Here is a 12,188-nt window from a genome sequence, read left to right as displayed (position 1 = left end):
GGTTGATTTGGTTGTTGTAGTTGTTTATGTTTTGTTGTCTAACGTTTTCTTGTTTTTCTAAATGTGTATACTGTATTACATTGTATCATTGTGTTTAGGACCCCCTCGAATACGAGATTCTACATTTTTAGGTTATTCCTAATAAAGAATTTCAATCAAACTTAATGTATACTCCATCGCATGACGGTCTTGCTTTTCACCAAGTGACACCATTGAACTACAGTATACATTAGGCTTTTGCCTACTGCCAACCAAAGGTATTCATTCTCCTTTGTGTGATCCTCATACTTGTACTAGTAAATGTACTAGTACATTTAAGTACTGTACTTAAGTACAACGTTGAGGTACTTTTACTTCACTAAAAGTAGGCTATGTCCAATTCTCAATACTTTATACTTGCTACTCCACTACATCTCAGAGGCAAATATTGCACTTTTTACTCCACTACAATTATTTGAAGACTTTAGTTACTAGTTACTTTGTAGATTGATTATTATTACAAATCATACAATAACCAATTCAGCCCAAGATACATTTTGGCCATTTGCAAATAGGCGATCTACAGTACAAGCTCACAACACATCGAGCTTGTAGATCTGCTATTTTCAAAAGATTTTCATACATGACAAACTTGAAATGGGACATACTGCACAATGAGTACTTTTACTTTTGGTACTTTAAGTATATTTTGATGCCGATACTTTTGCACTTTTACTAAAGTAAATTTTGAATACAGGACTTCTACTTCAACACAGTATTTCTACATTACAGTGTTGATACTTTTACTTAAGTAAAACATTTGAGTACTTTTTCCACCACTGCTGCCAACCAAAGGTATTCATTCTCCTTTGTGTGATCCTCATACCTGTACTCGTGTTGTCAGACTTGTCACTGCACTTTGTTATCTGGTTATTGCTTTGCATGTGCGTCACCACGGTCACCTGAGCGTGATTAGTGGGTGTGATGTATTGGGGGTAATGTCCTCACACCTCCGGTAAGTCCGGTTCTAAAAACATCCTCATAGCGTTTAGTGTCTCCTTATCAGGTGGGCGTATTGATTTGCGTCTTTGGGTTGAATGTTGTTGTAAAATTGTTCAATCTTAAAAATGTTAATTAGATCAGTGGTTCTCAACCTGTGGGTCGGGACCCCCAGGGGGGTCCCTGCATGATTTTGGGATGAAGTGACAATTTAAGTAACCTTTTTAATACCAAAAAAATATATAATAAGCAAAGAAAAAGACCATTACTTCATCAAAAGTAATCAACAAACTATACTAAACTGGTCAAAAATTTGAAAATTTGAAAATAGCCGATCAACAAGCTCACAAGGTAGAGTCTGTGTGGTTCCTTATTGAAGTGTGTATCTAAATAGGTGACAGGTTGGTTCCCTGTAAATGTAGCTAGGCCTAATACATTTTTGAATAGGTCTAGAGTCTGTAATCCTTCTAAAGTGATGTAGTGATGTTTTGTGTTATTTATCTTTTTTTTAAAAGCACTTTGGGCTGCTTGATGTCATGGAAGGTGCTATACAAATAGAATGTATTATTATTATTTTTACTATTACAACGCCTCGCAAAGCGATTTTTTTCTGTGAAACCGAGTCAAACTAAATGTAATGCCTCAACTCCTACATTCTAAGTGCTTATCAGGATGGGGGGTCCCCAGTTCAAATACGATTATTTTGGGGGGGTCACAGCCTGAAAAGGTTGAGAACCACTGCATTAGATGTACAAGTGTACAGTTTTTTTCATGATTCCAGATATAATGTGATCATTATGTGAAGGTGTCGGTCTCTGGCAGAAATTGTTAATGCTTTACGAGGAAGCAAATGTTTTTGGCCCATAGGCTAGTACAAGACATTTAAATTTGCATGGTAAATTTGACAGGCACTTGACCATATTATTGTTATAAACTAGCATATTTTTGTTATCATTTCATGCCAGTGGAGGCTTACAGCTTTCATGAGTTTGCCCCATTGCGCGAGCGAGAGAGAGAGAGAGAATGCAGGCAGTGAGTGGCTGCTGTGCAAATTAATGCATCAAATTAATGTAACGCTCTTAATACAGTTTTATGGATGGGAATGAGGTTCATGTGATAATGTACAGCACAGACTGTTCAAAGGACGCAATGAACCACATGAAATAACACTGCTGTTTGTCTACTGTCAGAGGGAACATAAAACACATTCCATTTCTGAATAATGTTTGAATAATATAATTATTAACCCATTAAGACCTGAGGCTGAATCTACAAATGCCTTCCAAATCAGTTGTTCTCACACCTTCAACATTTTTCAAAAATGTTGTATTTCTGCCATTTTTTTTAAAGCCAATGCAAAAATCTAAAATTACACAGATGCTTTCCTGGTTTTAATGGGTTAATATGGATACTACTTACTATTAATAATACAGATTTTTCAATGGTTTTGCTGCTTCCCCCCACCCCACACACACACAAAATATTCATTGGAATAGATAACAGTATTTGCAGTATGCTATTCCCAACTACTTGAAATTCCTTTCCTGGAACATGGGGTTAATGTTGCTTAATTAGGCACAGTCAGCTAACTGGTAAACCGCAAACAATTAAATTTGCAAACAATTGACCATCTGAAGAATATTTTATGATGCTATTACACCATCTGGTGGCTGGCCGTATTAGCAGTACTGTACATGCAAAGGAAGAGGCTGCTCAATTAAGTCCTTGTATATTATCACAATTATTCCACTTTATTTAAAATGTATTAACAATTCCAAAACAGCAATGGGCCTTTGATTACAACTCGGGCTTTTCTGATACCGATTCTATACCAGTGCGCAAAGGAAAAAAAGAAAGAAAACAAAACATGCAGAAATACATTGAGAATGAATGCCATTTTGACAATGACATTTTGTTAGCTCCGACTAATATCACACTCTTCACCAACACTGCACGTTGTTGTTTGTCTGTGTATCAATCACGTGATCAATTATGCGGTACATATATTGGATTGGTGCATATAGACCATACCCACCACATCCAGCATTTTAGGCATTATCGAAGGCTGGTAATAATCGGTATCGGAACTCTACCTTTGATTCAACAAAGTATTTAAATCAAGGGATAGGGGGGCATGTGTTCAAGCATGCCCATGAATCATAGTGAAACCACAAACCACCCTCACAACAAAACTAGCTCTTATGATCTCATGGTGCATGTAAGACAAAGCAGGCTAGTGTTTTTCATTACGTAACTCTGGGAGTGCATCTAGCCAAGACTCACCATGTTCTTACAGTAGCTATCCTTGGGTTTGTTCCGGCATGAGGCACAGCAGAACGGCAGGGGGCTTCTCCGCTTTGGTCCCCATTCCACAGTTGAATATATAACATACAGACTGCGGGGAAAGCTCTCGTCGAAATGCTAAAACGGTGGTTCTAAACCTTTTCAGGCCGTGATTTGAACTGGGGGACCCCCCACCCTGAAAGCACTTGGAATTGTAGGAGTTTGACTCAGTTCCACATCTAAATGTTGTGAAAATAGCTGATCTACAAGCTCACAACGATCTTGTAGATCGGCTATTTTCAATCACAATTTTTGCCTATTTTTCATATTATTTGACAATTCGGCCAATGTCACCTGGGGACCCCCCGACCAACAGGTTGAGAACCACTGTGCTAGAAGTTTCAGGGATATAATCCTTTTTCTCACATTGCACGTTAGTTGCTCACTTTGTATTGTTTGTATCAGTGAGCATATTGAAGGCCTGATAACATACAATACAAAGCTGCTTATCAAACATCAATTTTATAGATAAAGCGACAGAAGTGCAATTCTTTACATACTTTGTTAAAAAAAAACATTACGTTTAAGGCTTTAGTCAGTGTGTAATTTCAAGTGTTGAGGATGTCGTGTAGTGGTAAAAAGTTCTGAATAGGCTCTGTGCATAACTGTAGTCCCAGGTTATTCCAGAAGGTGGCGATGCATACCCATTTCCTAGTCCAGTTAATTTCCCCCATAGCTTCATTTGATTGGCTTGGCAGCATATTTGAACAGGAAACGCATGTGAAGGACATGTGTTTCCAGGAGCCTCTTTTCCCGGTGTCTCGCCCAGGTGGACAGGGTTTTGAGATTAGGTTTAGGTATAATTTCTGTGAGGTTAGGGTTAAGGTTAGGTATAGTTTTTGTGAAGTTAAATGTTAGGATTCAGGCGCAACCTGGGCGACACATCAATGAAAGAGGGAGTTTCCGGTTCAAATCTGCTGCTGGGCCAATCAAATGAAGCTATGGGGTAAATGAACTGGAACAGGAAACTGATACACCACCGTCTGGAAAGCTGGGAGTACAGTTATGCACAGAGCAGATTGGTCCACATAGGTGATTTGATCAAAAAGTGTACATATTCTACTGACTCCAATGGGATCCCTCTCATTCAGGGGTTGCGAATGGCCGGCGCCGCCAAATAATCCTCTTTTCAGAAGTAGAGGCGGTCGGATATGGCGGCTGGTAGGTGAGTCATCGCCTGCACTCTAATCCACCAGTTGGGCTCCTGGGGATTGTAGCGCGTGTACGGGCGCTTGGACACGATGGCATCCGTGATGTCCTCCAAAACGGGCATCACGTCCTTCTGTCCGCTGTTGCAGTAGGACCGCATCAGGGCCATGTGCTGGTCAAAGTGCGTCTTCCCGTAGTCCTCCTTGACGGTAGGGGGCGCCTCGTTCCACAGCTTGGTGGCCGTGTTTGCCACGATGTCCCGCGTCAGAATGCCCGTGGCCACGATGAAGTTCCCCGGTTCGATGATGGAAACTTTGACTCCCCAGGCCTTCATTTCATAGCGGAGGCAGTCGGAGAACGCTTCCACGCCGTATTTAGAGACGCAGTAAGGTGAACGCAAGGCGTTTCCCATCCTTCCGTACATGCTGGCCAGGTTCACCACACGGCCTGCAATTCAGACACATGTGTCATCAGGATCAGATAAACTACTTCATAGAGAGCTGTCCCTGATACCAATTTTGAACTGCCTGTCAGGCATGAAAGTCCATAGTTTAACTGACTTGAGACAAAGCATTCTTTAATCCATTGCCAGGCGCTTTACTAAGCTGAAGGAATGATTAGCTCCACTGTTGTTTCAGTCATTCCTTTATAATGATTTTTTTTTCTCTGTAAATCTTTCAGCATTCATCATCTGCATCACTGAATGGGAAATCAATAATAATCTTTTAAAAGAAAAGACCCATATGAGAAGCAATGCATTAGTCATTTGCCTCAACAATTAACTGTTTCACCTGCAGATTTACCCTTGATAAAGAGCACTGACCTCTCACTCACCCAGAGGAACTGTCCTTGAATATGTATCTATCTTAGTAATGATTTGTGCACAGTGTTCTCCAACAAATAAATTAAAGGAAAAACCAACATCAAGTATCTTAGTAACTTGTTGGGCCACCAGAAGCAGCCAGAACAGTTTCATTTACTCTACTGGAGTGATGGAACACCATTCTTCTTAAGGATATTCCCTCATGTGTAATGGTGGTGGGGAGCGCTGTCCAACATGTTGGTCCAAAATCTCCCATACTATATGTGTTGAATTGGATTTAGATCTGGTGACTGTGAAAGCCATATAGAATGATTCACATAATTTTCATACTGTCATCCTGGAAGAGACCACCCCCTTCAGGATAGATACGTTTCATCATAGGTTAAAGGAGAATAAAATAAAAAAAAACAGAAGTCTCGCTAGACGAGATTGAAATCTCGAGATTTCAATCTCGTCTAGCGAGACTTCTGTTTTTTTTTTTTGGTTGCATAGTGTTCTGTCACTATGAACGTCATATCTAAAAAAAAAAAAAAAAAAAAAAAAGCTATTAAAATATGTGATCTAACCTAAGGCCTATCCGCGCACCTTTTAACACATTCCATGCCAGAGTTTAATCTCATAATGTACTCACCAGTGCCAGCGTTTTATTGTTGTTTTTTAGTTTTTTTCATGTCGCCACAGACCTCGCTAAATAAGTTAAAAGTGCGCGTTCATTTGGTTCTAAACACACAGCGGATCCGTGAGAAACGGCCAGCGAAATCCGTTTCCAAATCCGTGCCGCCATCTTGAAGCTACAGCCGATCAACGGTAAACAGTGATCAGCGAGGAGAAAAACAACAACCAGAGAAAATCGAGTTTTAAACAGGATCCCAGACAGGAAGCGGATACGATCGAAAAAACCGGAACCCGAATAATTCCGTTTCCGACCGGAAACCGGAAACGGAAATGAATCAAAAAAATTCGGAAAGTGCACCTGGGGCACTTAACATGGGAATCGGCGGTTCGCGTAGATCTACGCGACTGGCACGCTGCGGCTTTAAATAGGTTCGCGTAGATCTACGCGACTGGCATGCAATGTGTTAAGCTGTGGCGGCTCAGGGGTGGAGTTATGAAATTTTTCTACTGTACCATTCATCCTAAGATATCATAACGTCATAGAAAAGGTAAGAAAACTTTAGTCCAAAATTCTCCTTTAAAGGTGATAACATAATAACTTTGTATTGATTTGCAGTGACCCTGCCCTCTGAGGGACAAGTGGACACAAACCATGCTATGCTAGGAAAACGCCTCTCACAGCATAACAGAGCCACCAGACCCCATCACAAATATTATCACACTGTTAAGGACTCTCTAAGAACAACAGGTACTGCCTGCAATATTGCCACAGCTGCATCGTAAGAGTATGTGACAATAAAAAAAACGTAAACTCGAACATGTATGGTTTCCAACTGGTTTGACAGCTTTCCTTTTCACTGCTCATTGAAACCAAGCAGCATGGTTCCTTGTGCCGTAGTTTAAAGTTAACTTTGTACGTTACTTTCAACAAAGATTTTAGAGAAACTGGAAAGATATCAAACTTTTTCTTTTGAATTTTTTTAAAATTCAACACATCAGTCTTTAACTCTGGTACGTTACAAGTTGGCAAAGAAAATGCACAATACAGGGGATTTTCCAGATGCTGACCTTTTGCCCGGCGGATGAGGGGCAGGAGTGCTTTGGTGACCCGGATGGTGCCCCAAAGATTGACCTCTGACACCTGCTTGTAGGTGTCCATGGTAGTGAACTCTACTTCTCCAAATGTGGATACGCCAGCATTGTTCACTACAGCCCACAGACCTGGGGTGAGAAGAGCAAGAATGTCATGCAGGAAGCAATCTCATCACATTTGTATCCAAAGGGCCGCCGATGGCCCAGTGGTTAGGGCGCACGTCACATATAGGCTCTAATGCAGCCCTGCAGCGAGCAGCGGGTTCAATTCCCGAGCCCGACGGCCTTTGCTGCGTGTCTCTCCCCATCTATCTCTCCCTGTTTCCTGTCACTCTACACTGTGCTATCTAAATAAAGGCAGAGAAGCCCCAAGAAATCTATTTAAAAAAACATTTGAGTCTATGCATGGCCTAGTAATCCATAGAAAATGGGATCCCCACAAATTACTTAAATTAAATTGAGTGTCAGATAAATGTCAAAAATGAGGCACCCACAAATTGCAGCAAGAACTAACTAATATTCACATAAGACTGTTAGCCTACAATTAAATACGTATTACAATATCAGCTAGGAGACATTATTAATGAAATGCTTGTTTTTTTTGCCATTAACCCATTAAGGATCTGTGTCATTTTAGATTTTTGCGCTGACTATTCAAAAATAGCACAGCGCTTAACTTTGTGCCGAGCTACGAGCTTGTACATCTGCAATTTGTCAAAAAAAAAAGTCTTGAAAGTGTGAGAACTACTGATCTTGAAAGTGTGAGAACTACTGATTTAGAAGGCATTTGTAGAATTGGCCTCAGGTCTTAATGGGTTAATGAACAAAGGTGGTGTCGACAGTATTTTTTTTTTTATACCTTTCTCTGTGTCCTCCAGGTTGCTGTGAACATATTCTACAGCCTGGTTTACTTCCTCCTCACTGCAGACATCTAGCTGGACAACCTTCATACGATCCGAGTGGAACTCCTCCAAATCCTTAGCCCCCTCTCCACCGTTATCCTGTAAGGATGACACCACCAGTAGAGTTGTTCTGATAAACCGATACCAGTATCGGAAAAGCTGCCGATACTCCCTAAAATGCTGGTAACGGTATCGGCGAGTATGCCAGTCTGTGCCAATGCGATACCAGGTCATTTATCACACGATGATATTTCATTTACAGAAATATTTTGATTGCTTAAGTTGATGTTGCACGACTGTTTGATACTCTTACTATACTATTTACATATATTTTTTTTACGAACTTGTATCGGTTTGACCCATAGATATAAACGTACATTTCTTTCTATGGGTGTGTTTGGAAATGCGCACTGGGAGCACACTCGCGTATTAGTTTGTATTGGCCAGTGCGCTCAGTGCTATATATCCGAACGCACCCATTGGTTTGCCCCGACTAAATTCACAACCGGTTTGGAAAATGATCTTCAAAGTATGCAGTCTCTATACTCTGATCCAGCCAGACACCAGATCAAACACAATCAAACACAAACATTCACTGCACACAATAAGGCTGTAATTGCGTGCTTTGTCTTTTTATTTCCTCAAATGCAAGTTTTAAACGTTGCAATTTAAGCTTGCATCTGAAGAACTAAAAAGACAATTCAACCTTCTTGTGCAGTCATAATCAATAGAACTTTGATTTGGAACTGATGATCACAGTTGCACAAATAGACTTCCATTTCCCAGAAATATAGTATATATATATATATATATATATATATATACACATATATATATATATATGTATATAGTGTATAGTATCACATCATTCCTTGACCCAACCTACCCAACAAATAAACTCTTCATTACATGCTGTAATTTCAATGAATAGATATTAGTAGCCTTGGATCAAGACTATCATAGACGTATTTGATCGGTTTTGACATTTGCACATCTATAGATAGATGTACTTTTACTTCTATCTATAGATGTGCAAATGTCAAAATCATGTCAATCAAATGTCAAATGTCAGACTTGATAAAATACATCTATGGTAGTCTTGATCCAAGGCGAAGATATTAGATACCATAGCCTAGTGGTTCTCAAACGTCTCATGTATCTGAAAAGACATTGTGCCAGAGATCCCACAGAAGAAAAGATGTAAAATAAATTGAAATTATGTAAAATAAATTCTACATTTTTCAAAAAAAAATCCCAAACATTTTTAAAAATAGCAGATATGCAAGCTTGCAGTGCGACACGAAGTGACGCGCTGTGAGCTTGCAGATTTGCTATTTTTGAATATCCAACATATAAATGGATAAAGTGGTTAAGATGATTGTGATGCTATGTTAACTACTTTTGCTAGGGACCCCCTGGATCCCCCCCAAGGACCCATGGGGGTCCCCGGACCCCACTTTGAGAACCAATGCCATAGCCTACCTTAAAAAGACATCCAGCAAAGACTGTGAAACCCAGCTTATGCAAGTGTTTGGCAAGTGCATGTCCAAAGCCGCTGTCACAACCTGTAATAAACACAGCTTTCCCCTTAACCTTTGAAAGAGAGAGAGAGAGAGAGAGAGAGAGAGAATACAGACAGATGTCATAACTCTACGAGTACGATTTTTTCATTCAAACTTTATTTATTTTCTCGGGGATTGAGGGCAGAGCCCTCATTTTCAATGATGCCGAGATTACAAAAGCATAATACAACAGTGTAAATAATAATGATGAATAAAAACAACAGGATAAACACGTTATGTATGTGAAAACAGTAAAACAACAGAATCAAACGGTAATAAAGACAGCTTAATTAAAACAGTGACAATCTAAAACAACAAGATTAGCTAGCAAGTTTTTTAATTGACCCAGTGAGACCATGGAATCCATTTTTAAAGTGCATTGTAATTCGTTCCAAGTGAAGGGAGCGCTAAACCTGAAAGCTGTTTTGCCTAGCTCGGTGTTGGCCTTGGGGACCAGTAATGGGATGTATTCCTGAGAGCGTGTTTGATGGGTGGAAGTATTTGGTTTTAACAGTGATGAAATATATGTGATTTATTTAATAGAGCTTTATAAATATAGATGTACCAATGATGGTCTTGGCTCATGGAGAGAGGGCCATCCAACTGTAGTATATAAAGTGCAATGATGAGTGTTATATGGATCACCTGTGAGTGGTAGATGGCATCTAGGGGCTTAAGGGTGGTGGTGGTAGCAGCATATCTATAAATGATGTCCCCATAATCTAGGACTGATTATATCTTTATAGCATAAAATTACACCAATAAGCATTGATTGCAACAGGTTTTGTAGAAATAATAGCTTTAAGGGCAACACGACAGACATGTAAGAGAAGGATGTGTAAACCAGAGAAGTAACTAAGTACATTTACTCAAGTACTATATTTTAGAATGTTGAGGTATTTTTACTTTACTGGAGTATTTCCAATTTTCTGTACTTTTACTCCACTATATCTCAGAGGCAAATATTATACTTTTACTCCACTACGATTATTTGACAATTTTAGTTACTAGTTACTTTGTAGATTTAGATTATTATTACAAAACATACATTAACCACTTCAGCCCTATAAATATTTTGGCCATTTGAAAATAGCAGATCTACAAGCTATTTTCAAATGAGTTTTTATACATTTAGTACACAAGTTGGGCACCTGGTTATATATTTTAACTTGTGAAATGGGACATTCTGCATAATGAGTACTTTCTACTTTTGGTACTTTAAGTACATTTTGATACCAATACTTTTGAACTTTTTACTCAACTACATTTTGATTACCAGACTTTTACTTACAATAATTAAATTAAGTAAAACATTTGAGTAGGTTTTCCACCACTGTTAATAAGTAGATAACTAACTAGCAAGTATAGCCCTGCATATATAGACAGATCAGTGGTCCAGTTCCAACATGAATTCAACCTACCTCGACCGATCCTCTGGGCAGCCGAGGCATTGCGACATACACCACAAACACTAAGTATATACTAACTATGCACTCCGTTACGTTGGTCTCGGGAAAGCCACACAGTCTGGCCACTACATTGAGCATCCCCGGTAAACCGAAGCCCAGGAGAACCGTCAGAACCACTGAGAATGACACTAGCAGTGCGATTCGGAGGAGTGGAAGTGGAGCCATCTTGGTGACTTGTGTTGTTTACTTTCCTGCCTGCAGGCTGCATGGCGTTGCCCTGTGGGAGGAGGCGTCCACATTGTTACGTTACACCCCCTAGAACAGTCGTTCTCAAAGTGGGGTCCGGGGACCCCCAGAGGTCCTTGGGGGAGTACCAGGGGGTCCCCAGCAAATTGTGTTAATATAGCGTCACAATCATTTTACCACTATCCATATTTTATACTTTGGCTATTCAAAAATGATTGTTTCAGTTGATGTTGCGCGACTGTTTGATACTCTTACTGTAGGCTACTATTTACATTATTATTTTCACTAAATTGTAGCTGCTTTAACAATTATTAATGGACATTTTCATCTATTCCTATAAATCAGTGGTTCTCAAACTTTTTAATTTAAAGGACCCTTTGTACACTCAGAGTGTACAAATGGAAACATATGGACTCTTACCGTCCATTTATACATTTTTCAGTTTTAAACGTTGCATCTGAAAGAAATGCAAGCGCAATGTGTAGATCTTTTTTTTAATGTGCATTTGTGCAAATCTTTGATTCGTTTTTAAAAAGCCAAAAGTTTTTAACACAAATCGTCTTCTGCACAAACCATTTTCAGATGGGGGTCCGCGGCCAAATAAATATCAATTTGGGGGTCCTTGAGATCAAAAGCTTGAGCACCACTGCCCTAGAATACCATAGAAGTAGCCTAGATCATTTATCCACCAATAACCAGTTTTGACTTGCATGCCGGGATCAAAGTTACTATTTTATGATAGGTGGGCATAAAATATGCCCACCTATCCTACATTTATAGGGACATCTCCATGTAAAATTGGCTATTTTGTCCCAAATGTAAAAAACAATTGAAAATGTGTCATAATTAATGTAAAGTATACATGATGTGAACATGCACGGTACATCATTAATTAATTATTAATTTTATCCTTCAACTTCTTATGTAGGGCCTAAAATGACTGGATATACAGGTTTTGTAGGCATTTGTAGAAATATTAGACCTAATTGTCGAATGTTCTAATCATGTATACTTAACTTCACTCAAAAACATTTTTCCAAATATTTTATTTAATAACATTTTGGAAAAA

At 39.3% G+C, this 12,188-nt stretch overlaps 2 protein-coding genes across 2 annotated transcripts in view; both read right to left on the bottom strand.

Annotated features, from left to right (window-relative positions):
* The window catches only part of gyg1b (glycogenin 1b), a 439,315-nt gene that overhangs the window by 408,881 nt on the left and 18,246 nt on the right, over window positions 1–12,188 (bottom strand). The gene's annotated exons all lie outside the window — the stretch shown is intronic.
* Window positions 2,704–11,121, bottom strand: bdh1 (3-hydroxybutyrate dehydrogenase, type 1). Its single transcript, XM_080417269.1, has 5 exons — window positions 10,886–11,121; window positions 9,385–9,495; window positions 7,860–8,001; window positions 6,977–7,129; window positions 2,704–4,917 (listed from the first exon to the last, which is right to left on the bottom strand). Exons 1-5 carry the CDS (start codon window positions 11,096–11,098, stop codon window positions 4,451–4,453), a joined length of 1,086 nt encoding a protein of 361 aa, XP_080273395.1. The 5' UTR covers window positions 11,099–11,121; the 3' UTR covers window positions 2,704–4,450.

The sequence above is a fragment of the Gymnoscopelus braueri genome, assembly GCF_963280865.1.
Source record: "Gymnoscopelus braueri genome assembly, chromosome: 21".
Lineage (NCBI taxonomy): Eukaryota > Metazoa > Chordata > Actinopteri > Myctophiformes > Myctophidae > Gymnoscopelus > Gymnoscopelus braueri.
This window is presented reverse-complemented; position numbering and strand designations above follow the sequence as displayed.

Bases quoted from the DNA above. Each gene is read 5' to 3' on its own strand.
- bdh1 (XM_080417269.1), bottom strand. From the start codon at position 11,098: ATGGCTCCACTTCCACTCCTCCGAATCGCACTGCTAGTGTCATTCTCA. The intron at 8,002-9,384 runs GTAGGCTATGGC...TCATCCTTACAG, and splicing joins TTGCTGGATGTCTTTTTAAG to GATAACGGTGGAGAGGGGGC. The intron at 4,918-6,976 runs GTCAGCATCTGG...TCTGAATTGCAG, and splicing joins CCTCATCCGCCGGGCAAAAG to GCCGTGTGGTGAACCTGGCC.